The sequence below is a fragment of the Spermophilus citellus genome, assembly GCF_964194105.1.
Source record: "Spermophilus citellus genome assembly, chromosome: 8".
Lineage (NCBI taxonomy): Eukaryota > Metazoa > Chordata > Mammalia > Rodentia > Sciuridae > Spermophilus > Spermophilus citellus.
The window spans coordinates 2,533,510-2,560,873 of record NC_138189.1 but is presented as its reverse complement, the minus strand read 5'-3'; the positions used below and the strand labels follow the sequence as shown (position 1 = coordinate 2,560,873).

General features: G+C 49.6%; 1 protein-coding gene across 1 annotated transcript in view; it reads right to left on the bottom strand.

Annotated features, from left to right (window-relative positions):
- The window catches only part of HGFAC (HGF activator), a 116,522-nt gene that overhangs the window by 65,413 nt on the left and 23,745 nt on the right, over nt 1-27,364 (bottom strand). The window contains exon 3 of the mRNA XM_081303144.1: nt 11,838-11,954. Within this exon, the coding sequence (XP_081159270.1) occupies nt 11,838-11,954 (117 nt within the window). The remainder of the gene's footprint in view (nt 1-11,837; nt 11,955-27,364) is intronic.

Here is a 27,364-nt window from a genome sequence, read left to right as displayed (position 1 = left end):
GCCTCCCCCACCCCACCCCAACCTTGGACACAGGGCCTGTCCCCTTAGTGCCCTAGCCTCACTGGGATTTCCTGGCTCCTTCACCCACTCCCGGGCACAGGGGGGCCACAGGGAGCATGAGCACAGGCTCTACTCAAGGGATCCAAACAAGCAGGAACGAAGAGCTGCCCGTCATCCCAGCAACTGCAGAGGCTGAGGCAGGAAGATCACAAGTCTGAGGCCAGGCTCAGCAACTTAGGCAGGCCCTATCTCCAAAGGGCTGGGATGTAGCTCAGGGGTGAAGCACCTCTAAATTTAAACTCCCATACTGCAAAAAAAGCGGGGTGATGAGCCCAGAAAGCAGCAGATACAGGGACACACAGGTGGCCCCAGACACAGGCTCATCTCCTGTGAGACGGACGGTCAGACCTCAACACACTCAGCTGTGCCCAAGACGTGCCCCGAGCTTGGAAAGTGGAGGAAGGGCCTGGACTACAGGAGGCTGATGAGGACGGGAGCAGAAGAGGCTCAGGAAGCACTGTCTGCAAGTGCAGGTCCTGGACCCCTTCTGCTCTTACCCCAGGAAGCCTCTAGCAGTTCAGCCAAGGGCCTGGGCTGTGACCCTCTATGGTTGTTGTGGTCCCCAAATTTCCCCAATGTCCCACCTTCCATCCCTCATCTGAGTGTCACCAACTGGACAAATGGCAAGAAATAAGTCAGTCTGACCCCTCACCATCCGCACGGCTGGTGATACAGACCTCCTACTCCTTTCCCTAGGGGCAGCCCAGCAGGATGGAGGCCACCCCATCACTTGCCCAGCCTGATGCTGCTCAGAAGCCTGTACCTCCACCTCCCACTTTCGACAACCTGACCAGGAGGCCCACAAGGCAGGGGTCCCACGTGTTCTGCTCACTACTGTGTCCCAGATCCAGAACAATGCCTGGCACTTAGTAGATGCCCAGCAAAGAGTCACTGAATGAGAAAACACTCAAAGCAATGAGAAATCCTACTGCATGCCTCTAGGCTAGCCAGACTAAAGAAAATTAAGTTAATCTCCCGTGTAAAGCGTAGACTGTATGTAACTTCTAAGTTAATTCTCCTGGAAATAGCAAAGTATAAATTCAAGAAACAAGCAAAGAAGAGCTCATTTTGAAATGTCTGTGCAGATTCATTGCCGGAGAATGGGCTGCTAATTGCCCAGAGCCCCAGAGGTGAACAGGATACAGGGACAGAAGGAACCAGAGCAGCCAGGGGGTAGGAAAGCCACCGCAGTCTCACATGGCATCCTGGGCCTCGTCCAGGGTTCTGTCCGCTTTGTGCTCGGGCTTCTGGCTGCTGGGCAGGAAGAGCAGACAAGAGCAGTCCACTTGGGACCTGTGCTCACTCCTCCCTCTCCCCCTCTCTACCTCCAGCTCCTCCCTTGCTCCCGACACCTGGAGCCAGCACCTAGACAAGTTCTGACCAAGGCATGCGCAAGGCCTGGGCGCCCCCTGCTGCCCATTGCCCGTCACTGCCAGTCTGCCCAGCACCTGGCACCAGATACACACCTGCATGTGCACACACACACACACACACACACTCACAGAGGCACCCAGCTCCTCCCAGCACAATGCTCTAGGGTGCCATGGTTTTAAGTGAACATAAACTCCTCAGATCACGAAGGACCAAGACAGTGAGGGCTAGATGACATGGGAGGCAGGGGCCTCAAATGTATCGGGTCTGGGATGTGGGCTTCCCCTAGGGACAGTAGGCCTGGCCAGTGGGTGGTGTCTGAAGCCAAAGAAACATCTCACCAGGCAGAGAGAGGGGCCGGGCTGCTTACTGAACAGTTCAGAGCAGTCGGGAGCTGAGGGCCTGGGTTGTGCCCCGACTTCACCTCCTGCAGAAGCAACGGGGGCTGAGACCAGGACAGCAAATCTCGGAGCAAAGGCCACGGAGACACCTTTGGCTCTGTGGGCAATCCTACACTCTGCCTTGGCCACTCCCTGGGCAGTGTGGCTCGCTGCGAGGCCTCCCTCTCAGCAGAGAGCTGGGTGTGACCCACGGCCCAGAGCAGCTGGCGCTGCCTCCCCATTGTGCCTTGCTCTTTCCCCACTGCTACTGCCGGCCTGTTCCTGTGACGTCTGTTTGTCCATTGCACACTGCTGGGGAGCAAATCCGCTGAGCCCAGGACCTCAGCTGGGCCGAGCATCACTGCCATGCCCAGGAACAGCATGAAATGCCAGGAGGTTAGAAGGCACCGGGGAGTCCTGGGAGGACAGCAGGAACAGCCTGGCTGTGGCTGCTTCTCGTCTGCCACTCCCACACCGCACGGCCTTGGATTCGGTGCTCAGACGGGTACCTTGCCTCAGTTTCCCACTGTGTAAGGCAAGACCCCAGCAGACCCTGCAGGAGTTTCTTTCATCAACAACAGGCTGCCCTCAGACATGGCTCGCACCCTCTATCACCACCACAAATGGGATCACGAGCCCAAGAGACCCTGAGAAGAGCCAGGCCTCAGAGGGTGACGGGACAGCTATGGGGCTAAGTATGACCAGTGCTGAGTTCACAGAACCACAATTATTAGCGCTTGGCAGCACCTAAGAATGTCACATTTCAAACCATGGGCAATATGGTCAGGGGAGTTGGAGACCCCGGGCCTGTCCCAGCCCTTGTGGGGATGGCCTGGGCCCTCTTCCTGCTGACCCCAGGCTGCATCACTGTCCCCAACCCCTCAGGCCTGCTCAGGCCTCACGTGCAGAGCTCCTCACGTTCTCCCCCGCCCCCATCCTGGCTGGGGCCAGCACTTAGCTCCCTCAGAGCCACCATCAGCCTTCTCGGGATGTTTCCTGCCAAGCCTGACCAACTGTTAGGGCCTGAAGAGGATCGAACCCAGGGCCTCGCAAGTGCTAGGTGCTAGGTGAGAGCTGTAACACTGAGCCCCAGCCCCAGCCCCGGGCTGTCACACTGTCGTGCCCTCATGCTTCTCACTGGTCAGCAAGCTGCCTCCAGCCTTGGGAGGCCACTGACCAGGAGGCTACACACAGCAAGACTTTGGGCTCCAGAGGCTAAGCCTCAAAACAGCTGATCTTAGCAAAAAATCAAAAAATCTCTCAAACTGTTCTCTTTAGAGCAGCGGCTGCGCCCTGACGAGGGAAAGGGCAGGATAACAACACTGACCTCTCTTTCCCTCCTAAGTGGTGCAGCCCAGGTGCACAACCCCTCACGTGATATAGGAGCAGGTGGGAAGAGGAAGGGAGCCAGCGGCCAAAGACCCCTGCAGCAGTGCTGCTCAGGACGGCCCAGGGAAATGCGTGCACGCACACGCGCGCACGCACATGCACATGTACACGCACGCATATGTACACGCACGCATATACACACGCACACGTACACGCACACACACGCACACGCACATGTACACGCACGCGCACGCACATGTACACGCACACGTATACGCACACGCACATGTACACATACCCGCATTGCTCCCAGGGCAGCAGACACTGCTCCCTGAGCCACCACAGCCTGGAGCCCAGCACCCGTTTGCTCTGCCCGGCTCCAGCTCAGTGCAGAAGCAGGGAGCCCTGTGCAGGCGTAGGGCGGCAGTTGCCAGCACGTCCTGAGCCCTGCATCTGATTAGACCCACTTTTCCGGGGCCCCGCCTGGGCTGAGGCTGCACTTGGAACAATTCCATGCAGCATGGCGCAGCTGCTTACAGCACTCTCTTCTTATTCTTGTATTATAATTCTTTTTGTTTCCATAGAATGGTAATAACGTCCCCATCTTGTTTCTGATTTTAGTAATTTTGAGTCTTCTCTTTTTTTCCCTTATTTCATTTAGTTAAGAATCTGTCACTTTTGTTGATCTTTATGAAGAAGTAACTTTTGGTTTCACTGATTTTCTGTTTTCTCTGCTCATTTGGATGGTCTCCTTCCTTCTTCTAGCTCAGGGCTTTGTTCCCTCCTCCTTCCTCAGTTCCTTAGGTTGGTCCTAGACATCCCCATGGATAGCTGTGAGTCTCCCCTGGCACTGCCTTCACTGCGTCCTGTGAGTTTTCGTGGGTTGTGTTTGTGTGTGTGTGTTTTCATTTTTACTTATCTAAGGTGTTTTATAATTTTCCTTGTGACTTCATAACAAGTTAAGAATTTTGTACATCAAAAGATAATATCAGCCGGGCATGGTGACACTTATCTGTAATCCCAGATACTCAGGAGGCTGAGGCAAGAGGAGTACAAATTCAAGGCCAACCTGGGCAATTTAGTGAGACCATGTCTCAAAAAATAAAACATTTGACTAGCATAACAGAAGCCCTGCATCCAATCCCCAGTACTGTGAAAAAGAAGAAAGAAAAGAAAAAATACCAAAAGAGTAAAAAAGGCAATTCACAGACAGGGAGAAAACTATTGGAAAACATATATGTGATAGGGGATTAATATCTCAAATATATTAAGAGCTTCCACAACCTGATTAAAAGTGGGCAAAGGACTTGAATAAATATTTCTCCAAAGAGGATGTTCAAATGGCCAGTAACCACAAGGAAAGACACCCAACATTATTAGTCATTAGGAAAATACAACGAGAGGCCACCCCACACCCATGCAGGTGGCAACTAGCAAACAGAAGGAAATGACAGGCATCAGCCAAGATGTGACCTGGCAGAACCTCATGCACTGCAGGAGGGAATGCAAATGGCAGAACCTAGGAAGAAACAGTATGAAGGTCCCCCCAAAATCTTGAATTGACAGCAGGGACATTTGTTTCTTTAGTTTCATATTTTTTTTAATTTGCTCATTTTAGATATACATGACAGCAGAATGTACTCAGATTATACATCCATGAAGCATGACTTCCCATTCCTGTGGCTGAAACTGACGGGGAGTTCCGCTGGTTGTGTATTCACATATGAACATATAGTACGTCTGATTCATTCTACTGTCTTTCCTATCCCACCCCCTTCCCTTCATTCACCTTTGTCTTCTCCTTGAACTTCTATTCTTCCCTGTTGCCCATCCTTATAGCATATTATCATCTGCATATTAGAGAGAACATTTGGCCTTTGTTTTTTTTGGGATTGGCTTATTTCACTTAGCATGATAGTCTCCAGTTCCATCCATTTTCTGGCAAATGCCATAAACTCGAAATTCTTCTTTATAGCTGAGTAATATTCCATTATGTATATATACCAGATTTTCTTTATTCATTCATCTGTTGAAGGGCACCTAAGTTGGTTCCATAGCTTAGCTATTGTGAATTGAGCTGCTGTAAACATTGATGTGGCTGTGTCCCTGTAGTATGCTGACTTTAAGTCCTTCAGGTATATGCCAAGGAGTGGGATAGCTGGGTCAAATGGTGGTTCCATTGCAAGTTTCCTGAGGAATCTCCACACTGCTTTCCAGAGTGGTTGCTCCAATTTTCAGTCCCACCAACAATGTATGATTGTACCCTTTTCCCCACATCCTCACCAACACTTATTGTTACTTGTATTCTTGATAATTGCCATTCTGACTGAAGTGAGATGAAATCTCAGTATAGGTTTGTTTCTTTCTTTCTTTCTTTCTTTCTTTCTTTCTTTCTTTCTTTCTTTTTTTTTTAGCTGTGGATGGACACGTTACCTTTATTCTGTTTATTTATTTTTATGTGGTGCTGAGGCTCAAACCCAGTGCCTCACACGTGTTAGGCAAATGCTCCACCACTAAGCCCCAGCCCCCTCAGTATAGTTTTAATTTGCATTTCTCTAATTGCTAGAAATGTTGACCATTTTTTTCATATATTTGTTAAGCGGCTGTATTTCTTCTTCTGTGAAGTGTCTGCTCAGTTCTTTAGCCCATTTATTAATTGGGTTATTTGTGGGGTTTTTTTGGTATTAAGTTTTTTGAGTTCTTTGTATATTCTGGAGATTAGTGCTTTGAGGTGCACCTGAAAAAAATTTTCTCCTATTCTGTAGGCTCTCTCTTTACATTCTTGATTGTTTCCTTTGCTGTGAAGAAGGTTTTTAGTTGATACCATCCCTTTATTGATTCTTTTTATTTTATTTTATTTTATTTATTTATTTATTTATTTTGGTATTGGGGATCGAACTCAGGTGTGCTTAACTACTGAGCCACATCCCCATCCCTTTTTGGTGTTTAATTTAGAGACAGGGTCTTGCTGAGTTGCTTAGGGTCTTGTTAAGTTGCTAAGGCTGGCTTTGAACTCACAATCCTCCTGCCTCAGCCTCCTGAGCTGCTGGGATTACAGGCATGCACCACCACACCGGGCCCATTTATTAATTCTTGGTTTTACTTCTTGTGCTTTAGGAATCTTGTTGAGGAAGTCAGTTCCTAAGCTGACATGGTAGAGAACTGTGCCTACTTTTTCTTCTAGTAGCTCGGGGCCTGTGGTATAGTGCCTAGGTCCTTGATACTCTTATTAGAGTTGTTTGGTGCAGAGTAAGAGATAGGGATCTAATTTCATTTTGCTACATGTGAATTTCCAATTTTCCCAGCATCACTTGTTGAAGAGACTGTCTTTTCTCCAGTCTACATTTATGGTGCATTGGTCCAGTGTGATGTAACTGCATTTATGTGGGTTTGTCTGTGTCTTCTACTCTGTACCATTGATCTTGTGTCCGTTTTGGTGCCAACACCAAGCAGTTTTTGTTACTAAGGCTCTGTAGTATAATTTAAGTTCTGGTATTGTGACGCCTCCTCCTTCACTTTCTCGCTAAGGGATTGCTTTGTCTATTCTGGATGTCTTATTTTTCCAAATGAATTTCATGCCTGTTTTTTTTTTTTTTATTTCTATGAAGAATGTCATTGGGATTTTAATAGGAATTGCAGTAAATCTGTATAGTGTTTTTGGCAGTATGGCCATTTTGACCATGTTAATTCTGCCTATCCAAGAACATGGAGATCTTTCCATCTTCTAAGGTCTTCTTCAGTTTCTTTCTTTAGTGTTCTGTAGTTTTCATTGTAGAGGTCTTTCATCTCTTTTGAGAGCTTGATTCCCAAATATTTTTTTTTTGAGGATATTATGAATGGGATAGTTTTCTAAATTCTATGTCAATCGATTCATCACCCACAATTGATTTATGGGTGATATTTATTTATTTATTTATTTATTTATTTATTTATTTATGGTGGTGGTGGTGGTGGTGGTGCTGGGAATTGAACCCAGGGCAGCCTTGTGCATGCAAGGCAAGTACTCTACCAACTGAGTTAAATCCCCAGCCACTGGGTGTTTATTTTATATCCTGCTACTTTGCTGAATTCAATCATTTATTCGTTCTAGAAGTTTTCTGGTGGAATTTTTGGGGTCTTCTAAATATAGAATCATGTCATTGGCAAATAGGGGTAGTTTGAGTTCTTCTTTTCCTATTCAATACCCTTTGATTTCTTTCTTTTGTATGTTTGCTGTGGCTAAGGTTTCCAGGACTATGCTGAAGAAGAGTGGGGAAAAAGGGCATCCCTGTCTTGTTCCAGTTTTTAGCAGGAATGCTTTCAATTTTTCTCCATCTAGAATGATGTTGGCCTTGGGTTTATTGGATATAGCTTTTACAATGTTGAGGTATGTTCTTACTCCCTAGTTTTTCTAGTGTTGTAAACATGAATGAATGCTGAATTTTGTCAGGTGCTTTTCCTGTTTCTATTGAGATAATCGTGTGATTCCTGTCTTTAAGTCTGTTGATGTGATGAATCACGTTTATTGACTTCCATATGTTGAACCAACCTGGCATCCCTGGGATGAATCCCACTTGATCATGGTGCACTGTCTTTTTAATATGTTTCTGTATGCAGTTTGCCAGGATTTTATTAAGAACTCTTGCATGTAGACGCATTATGGATATTGGTCTCGTTTTCTTTCTTTGATGTGTCTTTGTCTGGTTTTGGTATCAGGGTAATACAGCTTCACAGAATGAGTTTGGAAGGGTTCTCTCCTTTTCTATTTCATGGAATAATTTAAGAAGTATTGGAGTTAATTCTTCTTTGAAGGTCTTGTAGAACTTAGCTGAGAATCTGTCTGCTCCTGGGCTTTTCTTAGTTGGTAGGCTTTTGAGATGGTGTCTTTAATTTCATTGCTTGAAATTTATCTGTTTAAATTTTCTATGTCCTCCTGATTCAATTTGGGTAGGTCATATGTCTCCAGAAAATTTGTCAATGTTTTCTATTTTATTAGGGTATAGATTTTCAAAATAGTTTCTGATCATCGTCTTTATTTCAGTAGTGTCCGTTGTGATATTTCCTTTTTCTGTATGAATTTCAGTAATTTGAGTTTTCTCTCTTTCTCTTTATTAGCTTAACTAAGGGTTTATCAATTTTATTTACTTTTTTCAAATAACCAACTTTGTGTTTTGTTGATTTTTTTGTTGGATTTTTTTGTTTAAATTTTCATTGATTTTAGCTCTGTTTTAATTATTTCCTGTCTTCTACTGCTTTTGATGTTGATTTGTTCTTTTTCTAGGGCTTTGAGATGTAATGTTAGGTGACTTTTTATTCTTTTAATGAATGAGCTCAATGCAATGAACTTTCCTCTTAGCACTGCCTTCATTGTGTCCCAGAGACTTTAATATATTGTATCACTATTCTCATTTACCTCTAAGTATTTTTTATTTCATCCCTGTTTTCTTCCAATATCTACTGGTCATTCAGTAATGTATTATTCAATCTCCAGGTGTTAGAATAGCATCCATTTTTATTTTATTATTGATTTCTAACTTTATTCCATCATGATCTGATAGAATGCAAGATATTATCTCTTTTATTTTATTTTTTTTTTATGTGCTGAGCGTTGGAAAGCAGGAATATTTGGACACCCAAGTTCACAGCAACACCAAGGATCCATCAGCAGACAAATGGATGAGCAGAGTGAGTTTTCCCTGCGGAGGAATATTACCAGCTGAAGGAAGAAATTTAAATTCTTACGGGAAACTGACACATGCCACAATACGGATTGAGGGCTTATTTCACTTAGCATAAGTGAAATAAAAGGGTGAATACCGCAGGATTCTACTCATGGTCAAAATCTCTGCTTACAGAAAGTAGAGGGCTTGCGGGGTGCCAGGAGGAGGGAAGGGGAGTTCCTGTGTAATGGGTTGAATTCCAGTTAGCAAGACAAAAAAAGTGGTACAGATGGACAGATACGGCAGTGCCTACGGCAGACGTGCCTAAGGGCACTGAACTGCACACCTACAATGGTTGAAATGGCAACTTCTGCTCTGTGTACTTTACCAGAGTCAAAAGTAGAAAAAAAATATTTGGCTACTCTCAGCCTTTTACACTTCAATGATATTTTGTTTTCACTTCCATGAATATTTTAGAGTCATTTTCTTAAGTTCCACAAAATGCCTGCTGGTATTTTGACTAAAATGCATACCCTCGTTTTCTAACTGTACTCATAACTGGCTCCTATACATGAACCACACCTCCAGGGCAGCCACACAGCTGAGCAGGAGAGTGCGGGCTCAGTGTGAAGGAGGCCCTATGTCCCTCCCCAGCACCACAGGCATCAATAAAAGAAACCAAATGTCTAGCAACCTTGCTCAATTCACTCACTACTCTCTACAGACACATTTGGGTTTTCTAGGTTGCAATCATATCACCTGAGAAAAACATTTTCATTTATTCTTTGCAAGCTTTTTTAAAAAATATTTTTTAGTTGTAGTTGGACACAATACCTTTATTTTATTTATTTATATTTTATGTGGTGCTGAGGATCGAACCCAGGGCTCCCACGTGCTAAGCAGCACTCTACCGCTGGCCCTAGCCCCGGCCCTCTTTGCAAGCTTTTTAGGCTTCTACTGTTTTTACCTTCTAAGGACATTTAACTAGGACGGCCCACAAAAATTTAAACAGAAAGGTGAATCAGACGCCTTTCTCTTGCTCCTGCTCTCCAAGGACAGACTGCACAGGACACAGGCCATGGGTTCCCTCACCTTCCTCAGACTAAAAGAGGCCCTCATTTCTGCTGTATCACGTTTTGTTTGTTGCGCCACAAGTGGGTTCGGAGTTTTATCAAGTGTCTTTCCTGCCTCTACTGACAGCAGGCCTTTCCTACCTTACTCTGCTAATGTGGTAAGTTATAATGATTGATTTTCAGATATTCAAAAACACTATACCCTTAGAATAAAGGTGGTGTTTGTTCCCCTTTTTGTAAACTGCTGGACTCCACTAGCTAATGTGTGGCTTAGGATTCTCAAGGCTACTGTTGGTGAGCTTGCTTGAATTTTCCTTTCTTCTAGTGTCTCAGCAGATTGGTACTAAGGTTATGGTGACCTCATAAGACCAGCTGGGAAGTAATCCTCTTTTGTCTGTTGTAAGTTGAGTTGGTTAGTTTCCTGTTTCATAAACTGCTATTCTGACCATTGTTACTGTCCAGCCATGACTTCTCTGAATTTCCTCTGACCTCGGGTCACTCTGCACTGTGCTGCTCACTAAACAGGCCCACAGAGAGCTCTCTGCCGCTGTCTCTGGTCCACTTCCAGGTGGCAGAGAAGGCGGCGTGGCGGAGCCAGGAACCCAAGTTCACAGCCAGCCTTAGCAACTTAGCAAGGCCCTAAATAACTTAGTGAGACCCTACCTCAAAATTGAAAAAAAGGGCTGGGGATGTGGCTCAGTGGTAGAGGACACCTGGGTTAAAGACCCAGTACCACAAAAAAAAAAAAAAAAAAAGAGGTGGCACAGGTGATGGAAAGCCTGAGAGCAACAGAGTCTCCGCACCCAGGCTTCTGCCTGAGGAGGGGCACTGAGGACCATGCCTCAGCTGGGCTCTTCCCAAGACTGGAGGCAAGAGACCCAAACAGCCAGCCCACTCACTTCCTTCTAGCACTGAGGATGTCAGGGCCCAGGCCTGGGTGACCACCTCTGAGGTGTGAGAAACACGAGCAGTGGAAGCCCACCTCAGTGACCACAGTGACCGCAGTGACCTGCGGCTCTCCACGCTGAGCAAAGCTGCACACACATGCTTCTCCCTCTCTTGGGCAGGGACCTGGGTCTGTCTGGTTTGTCTCCCAGACAGCATACCTGGCAGAAAGCCTCACTGGAAGACAGGACACCAGCACACAACAGCCCTGTCCTCCTCCCTGAACAGCGAGTCAGAGCAGCCACAGGGGCAAGCATGTGGCCGTGCCCCTCGCCCGGCCCTTCCTTTCATGGGACAGTCCGGCACAGTGCCACTGTGTGCTCATGGAGCTGGGCAGGAGAGCGCTTTGCATGCACTTGAAGCAGAATGCCACACCAGGCCACAAGACAGCAGCAGAGCTAAAGCCGGGTGAGCAAGTCTTGAAAACACAGTGCAGCATTTTAAAAGTGGTGGAATAAGGCATACAGTGTCTAGGGCCATGTCCTGCCCCTGCCACCAGGTGGGTTTGCATCGTCCACCTGTCCACACCTGCTAAGGCATGATCGCTGCCCTGTGCCCTAGTTAGCAGCTCTGCACCTGCTGTGACACATGCACCCCTCCTACACAACCATGTAAACTGGTGCCCTGAGGACAGGAGCGGGGTGGGGGTGGAGGCTTTGTGACTTGTGCTCAAGTTTTCTGTAAAACTGAAATTGCTCTCCAAAAATAAAATTCACTATTTGTAAAAAAAAAAAAAAAAGGAATAAAAGATGAAAAAGCCACCCAGAACAGTATGCCCTCAGGACCAACTCCTTCATCCAGGCAGGCTCCTGGGATCAAACGAGCTCCTGTCTACACAGTGCCTCCTACGCCGAGGGCCACGGATGCTCACAAGCACCTCCAGGACAGCAGAGGTCAAGCAACGCTGGGGAGCTTCTCTGGGAAGCCGTGGCTCCCACTGAGGAGGGGGAGGTCCAGGCAGGCCAAAGGACGGAAGGACGCATCTCTAAGGCCGATTTTTGGCTTCAGGATCTTGAGCAAGAAGAATTAACCTGACCTACCTCTAGGTCATCGAGGGACCGCGTGATGCTGAACCTCTTGGATCTTCCAAACGATCTCCGCGCAGAAGTTCGTTGAGAAGTCTGGGTGAACCCAATCCCCCGTCCAAATTTGGAGCCCTAAACAACAGCAACAAAAAAAGGCATGTCAGGTGGTCCTTCCAGAGCAGACATTCAGCTCTTCCCCGCTGCACAGGACAGTGGAGTCAAGGTGTAACTAGACTTGAGGCCATCCAGGGTGAGCTTCACTAGTACATTTTACACAAACAAAAATAAAGCTGAGGGGCTGGGGTTGTGGCTCAGTGGTAGAGCGCTCGCCTAACACGTGCTGCCACGGTCCACCTGCCCTGGTCCATGCGCCCCACCCCAGAGCACAGCCCACCTCCTGCTCTGCTCCCCCTACCCCCAATGCTCTTCCTGGTGTCTAGATCCAGACCCCCTGCACGACCCCCACACTGAGCCTCCATCCTCCTCAGTGTCAGGATCTGTCCTTTTCCCACATGACCACCCAGCCCCACACTTGTCCCAGCCCTCCTTGGTCATCTCAATGCCAAGTGTCCCCAGTCACCAGCTTCTGCCTTCCCACCTTCTTTCCTTAGTGTCCCACCCAACACTCTTTACCAGGACCTCTAGCCCACCAATGCCAGGTGTCTCAGGGTCCCTACCCCTACTCCTGTCCTCATATCCCTTCAGCCAGCCCAGGGCTAGAGGCCACCACAGAAACCCTACCCTTACACATAAAGTCCTCCCACCCCCTCCAAGAAATAGAAAATCTGGTGGTCCATTTTCAGGAATCAGTATTTAGCCTTAAATGTAAAATTGGGCTGTAATAAAGGCAGCTGGAGGAGAAACAGAATGGAGAGGTACAGCAGTTAACTCATACAACAGCATCACAGCCTGTGGATGTGGCAGATCCCAAGTCCATGCCCTCAACTGCCCCTTGACAACCAGAAGGCCTGACCGACAGAGAGGCTCTCTCTATTAAGAAATGGTAACTTGGGGGGATAGTAGGGGATAGGAAAGGTAGCAGAATACAACAGTCACTAATATGCCATTATGTAAAAATGTGAGTGTGTAACCGATGTGATTCTGCAATTTGTATTTGGGGTAAAAATGGGAGTTCAAAACCCAATTGAGTCAAATGTATGAAAGATGATATATCATGAGCTCTGTAATGTTTTGAACAATCAAAAAAAAAAAAAAGATGCTATAATCACCAAGAAAAAAAAAAAAAGAAATGGTAACTTAGTAAGGAAGTGAGAGCTGTATCCGTGCCAAAGGCACTAGATCCAGAAGACTCTCCACCACAAGAGAGCAGGGAGATGGGAACACTAAAGTTATATTTCCTTAAACAGCCCAAAAGGAGACAGGAAACGAGGCGATGTCAGGAAGACTGTGCACCCCATGGTACTCAGCCAACGAGAAACCAGGGAGGGTCACAGGGCACTAGGAGACAGCAGGATGTAACTGCTCTGGGTGTCCTGCTCCCCCCCCCCCCCAGCGCCACTCCTGCAAGACGGACAGTAAAGCTTGCTTTCTGCTCTGCCTCGGGCCTCTCAGTCTGCTCTTTGGGCTGGTGGGGACAGGTAAACCTGTTTCTCACATCCCCTGTCCCCACACTCACTGGTAAAATCCTAGCAGCAGTCAGACAAGCTGCAGAGCAAGGGACAGGCAAAGCAAGGCCACACTGTGGGGACACTTGATAAAGGCCATCAGAATGGAGCACAAAGATGGACCAACAGTGGGGGACTGTGAACAGAGAGCAGCAGGAGGAAACAGGAGGGGAGGGGACAGACTGCAAGAGAACAGCAGGGCGAAGAGGGCACGAGGCTCTTCTCTCAGAAGGGTTTCAATGCCAACAGGAATGGGATCCAACAGGCACACGCCTTTCACCTGAGGGTACAGGGAAAGAGCCCCCGCCATGCTGGGTCACCCACCAACATCCACGACCAGCAGGTCCTGAACACACACCAGGTCCCAGCCAGGGGAAACACATGAATGCTGACCCATGGAAAGAGTGACAGAATGTGCTGGGCACACAGAGAGGAGCCACAGACAGCCTCCTGTGACAGATGCCACAGGAACACAGAGGACTCTTGCAGTGGAGCCCATGAGGGAACCAGAGGTAGCACCTCCCTAAGAAGCTGATGTGTCCTGGGGCAGAGCAGGCAAAAGGGAGGCTGGGGGGGGGCAGCCCTAAAGGGCAGCTGGAGGGGCGGGGAGTGCTAACTGGGGGGGGGGGGACAGCCCTGGATGACAGGGGGTAAGGGGCAGCCTTGGACAGCATGTGGGGCGAGGATCTGGACAACAGGTTGGGGGGGGCAGCCCTGGAGGGCAAGTGGGGAACAGCCCTGGAGGGCAGCTGGGGAGGCATCCCTAAAGAGGAAGGTAGGGGGGCAGCCCTGGAGGGCAGGTAGCTGGAGGGGGGCAGCCCTGGAGGGCAGGTGGGGGGGCAGCCTTGGAGGGCAGGTGGGGGGCAGCCCTGGAGGGCAGGCGGGGGGCAGCCTTGGAGGGCAGGCGGGGGGGGGGGGGGCAGCCTTGGAGGGCAGGCGGGGGGGCAGCCTTGGAGGGCAGGTGGGGGCAGCTCTGGATGGCAGGTGGGGGGCAGCCCTGGATGGCAGGTGGGGGGCAGCCCTGGAGGGCAGGTGGGGCAGCTCTGGAGGGCAGCTGGGGGGGCAGCCCTAAAGGGGAAGGTAGGGGGGCAGCCCTGGAGGGCAGGGAGGGCCAGCAGTACCATCTTCTGGGCAGGCAAGGGGCCCTAGGCCCAGAGGCTGTGGCTGCCAGGGTGGGGAAGCACCCTCTTTTCACCCTCCACAGCCAAACTCTGAGGAGAGCCCTCCAGAAAGCCACAGCTGCCCAGAGGGCTTCCCTTCAGTTACAGGCAGCACAAAAGAAAGACCAGCAGGGGCCAGGGTAGAGCTGAGCACCACAGGGCACCCCACAACCATGGCCAGGTCAAGTTCACTCCAAGACACAGTTGCACAGGAAGACCTGTGTGTCCCCAGCTGAGGAGTGGACAGCCTGCACAGGCAGCATCTCCAAGCTGAAGCCTGGGGAACCCTTCCTGCCAGGCCCCTGGAGGCTGGGTGTCTGCACTGACGTGGATTCTTGCCTCCTGCTGGGGGCAGTGAACCTGTGGCTGCAGTGCAGGCACAGAAGTGTCTTTATCGTGTGTCTGCTCCTGATGGCAGGCACATTGGGCCACCTGCCACAGAGGGTCTGGTGTGACAACTGAGAAAGCATTGCTATGGACATGGCATTACAGTCTGGCTAGGGAACCAGCACTCTCTCCGGCCTGGGCCGTGTCCATGTGCAAGCTCAGGTCCACACCTCACCTGCCCTCGTACTGCAACAGCCCGCGTGCCAGGCCACCTTGCTGGGTTCCTTGTTGGCAAGTAAAGAATGTGAAAGAGTCTCAAGAAACACTTGTCAGAGAAATTTATTTTTCAAAAACTTGCCTAAAGCTCATTCTAGGTCTAAAAATATATCTGATCTGAAAGGCCAGCATCTCGAGGCTGGCCTAACCCCTCCTGACCACCCACTCATATCTGTGGGTCTCCAGTCATGCTCTGCTATTGCTGTGGCTGCAAGGCCTGTCCTGCCAAACAGACTTCCCGGGGCCCTCAACCCTCGTCCCCTCCTGTACTAGACTGCAGACCCTGGTCTAGGTTAGACTCCCCAGGGCCCCCCCTCCTCTGCCTTTCCTGCCCACCACCGAGACTGCACACTGCCAGCATCTGCACATACCTGCTGGGAACAAGTGCAAGTGACTGAAGTGACACTTCACCTACAGGGTAAAAATGGCACTATTTGTTGTTTTCTTAAATTGACAGGTCCCCAGGGACCTTTGGCTTCAGCTTCTGTCTGTTCCCTTCTTAAATCCGCCGCCCAGCACAGTGCTCAGCACCCAGGACTTGCTGAGAGGACAGAGGGGAAGGTGCTGAGTGGCTTAATGAAGCTGAACAATGTGGGGGCTGACTGCCCAACAGCTGTTGGAGAGGACCACCCAAGTCCAAGGTCAGCCGAGCAGCCATGCAGATGGCTTTGTCACAGCACAAGTAATAACATGTGAAACATCCCGAGCCTACTGCTAACCAGAAAAGGCTACAAAATCTGTACGAAATGAGTCTATTTTGTACAAATTATATAGCTATTCAGTACTTTCTGCATTTAGGGGAGTGGGTAATTAACCCATGGCTTTGTGATAAGAAAAAGCTTAATTTTTAAAACTCAGGTGACTACACAGGAAATTCTGCCTGGGACAGCATGGCCACACCTGCAAGCTGCCCTGCTGCAATCGGCTTGGGGACCTGTACCCCAGTGCAGGCAGGGGGAAGCCTGCACCCAGTTACATGCAGACAGGTTGTGAGATTTGGAAATGGAAAGAAAGAAAAAATCTAACAATCCAGCAGACAGACAGACATTCCTACAAAAAGCTAAATCAACTCTGGGAACAAGTGCAAGTGACTGAAGTGACACTTCACCTACAGGGTAAAAATGGCACTATTTGTTGTTTTCTTAAATTGACAGGTCCCCACATGAAACGTTTTTAGAAATGGGGTAAGGGTCTGCTGACCCCTGCCCGCTGTTCTGGGGCCAAACCATCAACCCCTCTCTGGGCCAACAACACATTCTCCCCTGGAACCCCCCAATGCAGGGCAAGAAGTGACCAGGTAACCAGCTAGTCCAACCCTCAGGAAACAGATGAGAACAGAAGACACAGAGAACTGCCAAGGCCCAGGAGGGCGGCTGGTCTGCCATGAAGTTCAGATCCTTTTGTGGGGTGGAGGGACACAAGGCATTGAACCCAGGGGTGCTTAACCACTAAGTCACATCCCCAACCCTTTTTCTTTCTTATTTAGACACAGGGCCTCACTAAGTTGCTGAGGCTGAATTTGAACTGGGGATCCTCCTGCCTCAACCTCCCAAGCCACTAGGATTACAGGCGTGTGCCACCGTGGCTGGCTCCCAGATCTTATTCTATTACTGCACTGTACTTTTTGAGTTACTTTTATAAATCTGCCATTTAATGCACATAACACAAAATGTGCCATCTTGATCACTTGGGTAGCATCAGGCACTTTCACAGGGCTGTTCAAACACCACCCTCCGTCTCCAGAGCTTCCCATCTTCCCAAACAGAAGCTCTGTTCCCTGAACACTAGCTCCCACCACCTCCAACAGCCCCTGCGAACCACCATGCTATCTGCCGCATGGGCTCCAGGACTCCGGGCCTGGGATGTACTGAATCAGGTGCCTGTCCCTCAACAGCTTATCCTTCTCAGTGAAGTCCTCAGTTCCACCCTGCCGTGGCACGCCTCTGGATGTTCTGTCTGAGGCTGAATCGTGCTCCACAGGGAGAGTGGGCACATTGTATTTCCATTCCTTTGTGGGGGACACTTGGGCGCTTCTTGCGGATGACGCTGCTGCACACACGGTCCCATATCTTGAGTCTGCTCTTGGGCTTCCAAATACACCTCAGAAGTGGAATTGCTGGATCATTTGGAGGCTCTACTTTTAAGGAACTAACACACTGTAATGGCTGCACCACTGACATTTCCAACAGTGCGCAAGAGTTCTCACTGTTCTACCTCCTCCCACACTCTTATTACCTAGTTTTGGGGCAGCAGCCATCCTACTGGGAGTGAGCTGCACTGGTTTGGACTGGCCCTTGCCTCGTGGGTAGTGATGCTGAGTATCTGTTCACCTGCCACTGCCACTGCCACTTGAACAACTTCTTTGGAGCAAGGTCCATGCAGGTCTTTTCCCCGCTCTGCAGACGGGTGTTCACCACCATCACGGAGTGGGGCTTTCCTATGGCATCTGGGCTAACCCACACCAGCTGTGCTGTTGGTAAGTGTTTCTCCTGTCCTGTTTGCTGCTTTCCACTTGGGTGGCTAAGCCTTTTAATAAATGCAACTTTTTAAAAAAATATTTTTATATGTATGGACCTTTATTTTATTCATTTATTTATAGGTGGTGCTGAGAATCCAACCCAGTGCCTCACACATGCTAGGCAAGTGCCCTACCACTGAGGCACGGCCCCAGCCCCTAAATGCAACTTTTAATGTAATGTAACCTGTATATTTTTTTTCTTTTGTTGCCTCCACTGCTAGAATTCAAAATGCCTAATCCAAATAGATTCAACCCTAGACCACAGTCCCTTCAGGGCCAGGCCTATGTCTGTCCTGGCCCACTCCCCCGCACCCCCAGTGATGAGTACATAGAACTCATCAGAATTTACTAGTCAAATAAACTCTAAGCAGAGACAATTCAGCTTAACATAGATACCAGGTCACCTGAAGGTTTCCCAGAGAGGCGACACAGTAGATCTGAGAAGTGAAATTTAAAGCTGGAAGATTTACTTCTCCAGAGCATCAGGCAGGTCCACTCAGGGGAGCCTCCCCCCGCCCAGCGTGTTAGCAGAGAGCTCCACCTGAAGGCCGGCATGGCTGGACGGTGGGGAAGGCAAAGGGGCCCCGAGACACCACAGAAGTCGCCTCCTCTGGGGCTGGAGAGCCAAGGGAGGAGAGGGGAACAGTCCAAACTCCAGGGAGGGGCCTGGGTCAGGCTTGGATCTCTGGGGGCCCTGTCTGCCCACTGGGGAAGAAGGAGGACCTTGGGGCTGGAGAGGAAGGAACTGACTTGCAGGGTGAGGTGCTGCCACGATACTCTACCTGCCTGGTGCCCTCTAGCGCCCTCTGGAGGCAGGGCCAGGCAAGGATCCAGCTGGGGAACAGGACGAGGATGCAGAGCCCTGGCCAGTCACAGAAGCTAGGCTTGGGGCTAAGGTGTAGCGGAGAACCAGTACTCCCAGTTCAGTCTGTTAGAACAAACCTCCATGTATCAGGAAAAATCATAAGCCCCAAATCAAAACAACTGCAGAGTCACCCAGAGGCCCTTTCAACATAAAACTAGACAAGCACAGCAACGGCTTTGGAGTGTTGTACGTCTAAGCTGCTGAAGGAAAGTTTTCTGGCCACAGTGAATCACCTTTTTTTTGAGGAAGACAAGAGAAAAAAAACTAAGCCTTCTATCAAGAGAAAAAGATGAATATAAAGGAAAGGACTTAACTTTTAGTAGAGACAGAAAACTAAATTATGGAGGAAATACATCAGTGTGTGCCGGAAACCAGTGTGGACTAGGACCTCTGAAGATGAAAAAAGACAGGCGTGACCGCCCCAGCTGAAGGATGGGAGAGGAGGGAGACGAGCCACCTGGCCCCCAGCACAAGACAACAGCTCAGGCAGGGAGGCCAGGAGCAGCCGCGGCTCCCGGGCCCGGCCGCCAGGGCACAGCGGGCTGTACCAGCCGCTCATCCAGACCTGATTCCTGGGCCCTCCTGAGGGTCTCAATCTACTGTCTGCCTACGGCTCCTGCAACGACCCACGACACAGGGAAGCAAAGAGCTTCCATGAAAGGGCAGAAAGCGCTGGCCCTCAGAAAGCTGGCTGCACGACTCGAGGACGCAGAACTCACCCTAGAAGAGTGTGTATGAGCCAGAGTGAGAATGCAAGATGACAGTGTGGCAGGGTTTGTGTGTGACTGTGCAAGTCTATGTGTATCGGTGTGTGCGTATGTGTGTGTCAGTGAGGGTGTAAATGTGGTGCGTGATATGTGTGAGCACGTGAGACTGTCAGTGTGTCCGTGTGCAAGTGTGTGAGGGACTATGAGAGAGACTATGGGTATGTTGAGCTAGAGTGTATGCTTGGGATACAGTGTGATTGTGTGAGCGTGTGTTTGCCTGTGAGCATGTGAGCATGACGGTGTGTCAGTATGTGTATGCGTGTGTGTGTCACTGTGGAAATTGTGTGACTTTGACAGTGCGTCTCTGTCGGCATGCAGGAGTGTGTGAGTGTGTGGATGCATTAGCATGTCAGTATACACGAGTCTGGAGTTTGAGAATGTGACTGAGTTAGTGTGTACTGGTGAGTGAAGGTGTCTGAGTGTGAATGTGTGTATTTTGAGTGTGTGAATGGAAGTACATGTATGCACACCAGTATGTTTTAAGGAGAAAGTGAGTGCATAGAAGTGAGTATGAGAGCATCTTTCAGTGCATTGAGAGTATATGAGTGTGTAAATGTATAAAAGTATATGTGCCTGTGTTGTGTGTGGCTGTGAGAGTGTGTGTGTGTCTGGTTGCGTGAGTGGGATGACGTGGATGTGCAAGCATGTGAATGAATGAGCATAAGAATGACTGGAGGAGTTGTGAGTGTATGGGTGTGACAGACTAGGAATGTGCTAGCGTGTAGGTGAGAATGACTAAATATGTGTGAGTGTGCATATGCATGAAAGAGACTGTGAGTGTGTCTGGAATTATATAGTATGTGTTATGATGTGAGTGTATGTGAGCCTGAATGTGTTTAGGACTGTTTGTGTGGATGTGTGTCAATGTGTGTGTGTGAACCTGTGCTTGTGAGTGTGTGCTAGTGTTTGTGAGTGCCTGAGTGTGTTTATGTACAAGTGTGTGAGTACACATGCCTATGTGTGAGTCGCTGTGTATTTTTGAGTGTGACTGTGCCTGCATGTGTGTGTTCACATGTTTATGTGTTATAACAGTGTGTGTGTGTGCACGTACATGTGTGCATGCGCAGTTGCTTTGGGATTTTTACGGTACTGGGTTGAACCCAGGATCTCATGCATGCTAAGCAAGTGCTGTACCACTGAGCTACATCCCCAGGATTTTTTAAATTTTTACTTTGAGACAGGATCTCACTAAGTTCCTTAGGGCCTCACTAAATTTCTGAGGCTGGCCTTGAAATTGCAATCCCCCTGCCTCACCCTCTCAAGTCACTAGAATTATGGACGTGAGCTACTGCATCTGTTTTTTGGTTTTTGGTTTTTTTCCCCATAAATAAAATATCTAATATACCAAAAAAAAAAAAAAAAAGAGAGAGAGAGAGAGAGAGAGAATGGAAGAGAAGAGAGGGAAAGAAAGTCTACAATTAATTTTTTAAATATTTTTAGTTGTAGATGAACAAGACATCCTCATTTATTTTTTTTTATGTGGTGCTGAGAACTGAACCCAGTGCCTCACGTGTGCTCTGCCACTGAGCCACAACCTCAGCCCTACAATTAATTTTATGATTTTATGAGACTATAACCTTGATACCAAAGCCAAACAAAGGCAAGGAGAAAAGTGAAAATTACAGTCTCACTCATAAGCACAGATTTTAAAAAATATTAGCAAACCAGTAGTCTCTCCCTCTGGTCCACATTCTCCCTTGAATGTGTCTCTGCTTTTCTAAATAAATCTGTCTGTATCTCTTTAAAAAAGAGATATCCCCATCCACCAGGGTGTGAAAAGATCCTGGTGCAAGGGCACCTACCTCAGGGTGCAGACATGGTCTAACACCTGAACACTATCCTTGCAATTTGCCTCATTAGCATCAAACGTAGGAAACCCACACCATCTCAAGGAATGTAAAATTACTCAGAAAGAAAAGCTAACAGTAAACACCTATTCATAAAAACAAGTATTAACAAAGAGGAACAGAAGGGAACTTCCTAACCCTCAGCCAGGCGACTGGACACCAAGTCACGACCGACGCACTTCTTAGACTATGAGAGCTAGCATTAATGTTTCATAAAGGTAGCAGCGAAATTATGTAGGGTACCTAGGAGTAAATAACCCTAAACAGCACCTTTAATTATGGGTGTTCATGATGGAAATCATATGTTTTCTGAAAGAAAACAGAGAAAACCAAAACCAAGGGGATACCATTTCACAAAGAGGAAGGCCTGTTTCCCTACAGATGTCGATCATCCCAAACTCACCTGCAGATGGAGCTGCAGTGGACGTGAGGATGCCCACAGGGCTTGTGGCCCAAGCAGAGCCACTGTGAGGTGGGGGTGGGGGGTGGGGGGACTTGCCTGTTGGGCACACAGACTTTGTAGAAAGCTGTAATGGTGTCTGAAAGCACACGGGAAAGAAGAGAGAACCGGGGAACAGAGCCCTCACATATATTCATGGGGTCTCTGGCAGAGGGCAAGCAAGGGACCTGGGGAAAGGACGAACACAGAGCTGGACAACTGCTCCTCCACAGACAGCGCTTCCCTCATCCCACTGACGGTACTCATGCATCATCAAGTCCAAGAAACTGAGAGGAGGAAAAAGAAGAAGCCCTTTCTGACCTCGGGGTAGTAATAAATTTGTTACTAACAGGCCGGGGCTGGGGCTCAGAGGCAGAGTGCTCACCTAGCATGTGTGAGGCACTGGGTTCCATCCTCAGCACCACATAAAAATAAAATAAAGACATTGTGTTCACCTACAACTAATAAAATACATATTAAAAAAAGTTTGTTACTTGGGGCTGGGGTGGTGGCTCAGAGATAGAGTGCTTGCCTGAGAGGAGGAAAAAGAAGAAGCCCTTTCTGACCTCGGGGTAGTAATAAATTTGTTATTTACAGGCCGGGGCTGGGGCTCAGAGGCAGAGTGCTCACCTAGCATGTGTGAGGCCCTGGGTTCAATTCTCAGCACCACATACAAATAAATAAATTAAATAAAGGTCCATCAATGACTAAAAAATTTTTTTAAAAGTTTGTTACTTAACGACACAAAAGAAAACTTTAAGGGGCTCCCACACTTGGCTACATTCAAATTAAGAACTCCTGGTTGCCAAGACACACAGGGGGTTAAAAACACTAGGAGACAGACTGGGGACCAATCCATGGGCAGCACTGTCAGCAGAGGACCAGCAGCCAGTGTCTACGGCCCATGAAGACGAGGCCACCCTGTGGTAATGGGCAAGAGGACTGAGCAGGCGCCTCAGTAAAGAGGAAGCCCAAACCTCCACCATGAAGGGAATGGAATCAAAGCTATGGCGAGATGCCATCCCACTACTGTCGGATGGGCACAAAGCTAAGAGTCTGACAACCACCCCCAGAGATGGCACAGTATTACTAGTAATTTGTGTGTGTGTGGCACACACACAACGTAGTATTACATAGAGAATAAACTGCAGCCACACATACTACCTCAGACTCATCTTTGAAACTGTGTTGAATGATGAAAAATCCAATTGCAGCTAGGCTCAGAGGTACAGGCCTAGGCCTGTAACCCCAGATACTCAGGAGACTGAAGCGGAGGGTTAGAATGTCCAAGGCTAGCCTGGGCAACTTAACAAGACCCTGTCTCAAAATAAAAACAGCTGGCCAGGTGTGAAGGTGCATACCTGTAACCCCAGTGGCTGAGTCGCTGAGGCAGGAGGATTGCAAATTCAAGGCCAGCCTGGGAAACTTATGGGGCTCTCAGCAACTTAGGGAGACCCTGTCGCAAAAAAACATTTTTTAACAGGGGGCTAAGGACATGGCTCAGTGGTTAAGCATCCCTGGGTTAAATACCTGGTACAAATAAAAAAATATGACTAGGGATGTAGCTCAGTGGTAGGGTACCTAGTACCAGGGGGTGGGGGAAATCAAGTTGCAGACTGCACCATGAAGGCATTTTGACATGGCTCAAGAAGCAGCAAAACCAATTAATATACTGTTTGTGATTCAAATACAGACTCTCCTGGTTCTGGCAGGATGGAGTGACCCCTTGGCTCTGAACAGTCTCACCTCTGGAAACCAGGTGAATGGACACCCTCTGCCTACGCCTCTCTGTGCTCATTTCCCCCCACCTCAAGGGAGCCCCACGCTCTGATTCCAGTCAGCAAAGGCTCATGCCTTCTGCTCCGCCTTTATGCCCTCCCTCACACAGCACTCTGCACAGGCACCAGACGGTCCCAGAGGCCAACACATCTCCCGTTCCATGATCTGGGGCACCGTGACACTATGCAGGATGAACTCTGAGCCAAGTGCTTCAGGGCCCAGAGACAATGGGGCGCAGGCACACGCACAGTCCCTTCCTACACAGCCCTGAGGCATCTGGAAGGAAACCTGGGCAGGTCAGCCCCACCCAGGGAGCACTGTCACACAGGTGGGGGTCACAGCTGCCCTTCCCCAGAGATGGACACAGCAAGGACTGGGGCGTGGTCTTTCGCTGCTCTCCAGGTACTGTTCTCACCATCTGTTTCCACACTCGCTCTCACGGTGCCATTAGTGCACACCAGCTGTCAGTACACTCAGGACTCTCCTGGTGGATACCTGAGAGCCGTAATTAGCTATGCCTAGGAATACGGCTATGGCCAAGGCTCGCCAACTGTTCTTATTAGAAGAATTAAAAGAAAAACAGTTATTTTTTTTTCTCCAAGGGGATGTTTAAATAAATTAAACATGTTCACAGTCCCATTGTTAAAAACAGAACCAATACCAGATAGAGCTTCTTGTCCCCTCCCAGCTCTCCCTGATCCCTGAGGTAGCCACTGTTACTGATCTGAAGTAGTCCCTCCCATTTTCCCATATATTTACATATATACATATGCTCACTTAAAAATGGCCTGAGGGTGAGGCTGGGGTTGTGGCTCAGCGGTAGAGTGCTCCTTTAGCACGTGGGAGGCCCTGGGTTCAATCCTCAGCACAACATAAAAATAAATAAAATAAAGATATCCAAAAAAAATGGCCTGAGGGTGTTGAGACTGTCACACCAGTCAGGGCTTGCTGTCATGACCTGCTCTCTCCACACCCTGGGAGGCTCTTGGTCAGGTCAGGCTCCTCTATGGCCTCCCTCTCTCCACGCTGGCCTCCCTTCCTCTCATAGCAACATGCGTAGGGGCAGAGTGGCTCAGCCTGCTGTCCTCAATTGAACACAGCAGACTGGGGCGCAGCCATGCTAAAAGCATAATGTTAAAATGTGCCTGTGTTTATATAATTCAAACTGAATCCCTAGCTCTAAGCCCAGCATCACATCTGACGTGGATCTCATTCAGGCATGTGCAAGTCAGCAGCGAGGCCAGCTCATTTTTCAGCCGCCTCTAGTTTGTAATTATTTATTAGATCATGTTTAAGTCCTTCTCTGATGTTTAATGCCACAGCTCCCCACACTCATGGGGTTCCAGCAGACGGGACTCTAAGTGCGGCCTGAACACCACAGGGCACCTCAGTCCTGCTGTCACAGGGCAGGCCAGCACTGCCGTCAGGACCCACGTTGCCCACTTTATCCTCCAACATCACTCCTGCCGCTGACACAAGCAGAGCTGTCACTCAGGATCTGGCAGTGGCCACTTTAAGACATGGCTTCAACCAATCCAAAGGGGTGACAGGATAGGCTGAGCTGTGCTCCCCCAAATCCACACGTTGAACCTTGACCCCAAACCCAGGGTGACTATGTGCAGATGTGGCCTTCTCATCCAGTCTGACTGGTGTCCTCATGAGAAGAGGAGGGACTCTGTGAGGACATGGGGAGACACCACACACACTCTAAGGAGAGTGGCTTCAGGAGGAGCCAGCCTGCCACACCTGGACCCGGGAGGCCCACGCTCCACTACTGTGAGGGCGAGTGCCCACTGCTCACGCAGCCCTCTGTGGAGCCCCACTTGCCGCACACTGCCCCTCCACAGCCTGGCCACACAGCCAGTGCAGGCTAGCGCACTCACGCTGGCACGGGGCACCCTCCTTTCAGGACCTGGGGCCCCCGGGACCCACAGGGGTTTCCAAGTGTCTTCTCCTTCAGCTCAGGACCATCCCTCTGCCCCTCTCCTGCCCTGCAGGGCAGTCCTGTCCACTCCAGCCACCCAGGTGAGACAGGTTTCATATACTCTTGAGCCAATAAGAAGCAGGTTCTGCTGGGGCACAGAGAACTTAGGACATTAAGGGGAGTCTTCCCACACCCACCTCCTGACTGCCCCCACCCCTCCAGCACTCCTCTCCCCTCTAACACAGGTGTTTCAAGCAGGTGGAGAGGGAGGAAGGGCACTAGTCTGGAGGAGCCGGCTCTCATGGTAGTCTCCACCTCTGCCTTCCACCTGAACTCTAGCAGCTGGGCAACTCAAACCGACCCATTCCCCGGAGGTCAGCTATCTGCGGTTCAGAGAGAGTGCCTAAGGAAAGAACACCTTGGCAGGGCCCGCCTAAGCCTGGGGCTCAGCCATCCTGGATATGGTACCCTTGCGACCCACTAAACACGGGAGCTTGCAAGGCTGCCCAGCCAGAAGTTCCCCACAGAACTGACCACAGAGCTGGCCAACCTTGTGGACACGTAACAGAACACACTTCACAGAATTGGTTCAGAGGAGTCACAGGACAACACAACAACTGGCAGCCAACTGCTGGGCAGAGCTGAGGAGCAAGTGTCCTCGCCAAGAGTGTCCTGTCCTGGGGGTCCACCTAGGCCAACCTTGGTGTATGGAAGACCTAGTGTGTGCAGAAGGGGCATGGATGCTGTGTGGCCAAACAGGGTGTGTACCAATCATTGACACCCCACACTCCCTTCCTTGCCCAGCCTCTGATCCTCGAGCTGGGCCTGGCTGACCACCTTGTTCCCTTCCCCTCGCTGGGTTCTGCCAACAGAGGGGCTGCAGGAAGCATCCAGGTTGGGTGGGTGTTCCTTCCTCCTGGGCTTTGCTTTCCTGGTGGTGGTGGGTGGATGGCATACGGTGGTCCTGAGATGTCGCTCTGGATGACAGTTCCTCCTTGGCAGCCAGGCCCTCCACCCTTCCAGCACTCAATCACTACCGTGCAGCCATGCTGCTCCTCGGAACTCTATTCGGCCCTCCAGGGCCTTCTCCTTTAAGGTTCCCTCTCTCTTCCTGGTCGCTTCTCCAAACTCAGCCCTCTGCATGCCTCTGGCCTTAGCAAGCTCCTCCCTCCCTCAGCAGCGGCCCACCTTCCCCCGGTTTTTATATTGCCCTCCCCTGATCAAGCCTCTGTCAAGCTCTCTCCTGGCTAGACCAAACTAACTCAGCCTACGCTGTGCACTGTGATGCTCTCCAGCCACCGCAGCCCCCACAGGAACTCATGGCAGCTAAACCTGGCCGCCTGACGCGTCCACAGTCTCCAGCATCTCCGCCTTCCCTTCTCTAATTCCTCTTGCTCTTCCAATGTCCAGGCCCTTGCTTCAGTCCCCGGCTTCTCTTCTGCTTCTCCTGCATCTGTGGTGGCCTCACTATATGAGCCGGTCACTACCACCTGTTGGAGGGACATCAGGACCCATCTGATGGCCACCCCATTACCCCTGGAAGCTTCCCCACTGGGGGGCTGTGGGAATAGACCACACTGATGACATGAGAAACCCTCTTAGCAAAGTGGAAGGCACAGACACATGGGGAAAGTACAGCAGAGCCCAGCTGGACACAGTGGGATGGCAAACCAGACCCGGCTCTGAAGTGGACTTATAAAATGTGACGGTGAGAAACCAAAGCCTGGGAAGGAAGGGCCCAGTTCCCCTCCCCTCTCCCAGTCTTTCTCCAGGAAGTCTGATTGACCCCATCCCTACCTTTTGGATTGTAAATAACTTCCCCTGGGAGTCTGACTACTCCCCTCTGAAGTGTAAGCACACCTGTGGAGGCTCCAGGCTAGGGGCAGCCAGTTCTTCCCCTTATCCCACTCTGCTTCTGTAAACAGGCTTCCCACTAGAAACCCCATGCACAACCATATAGCAGGTAGACTAGAACATTACGACTCTAGACAGCCTATAAATGTTGTGAGAAACTG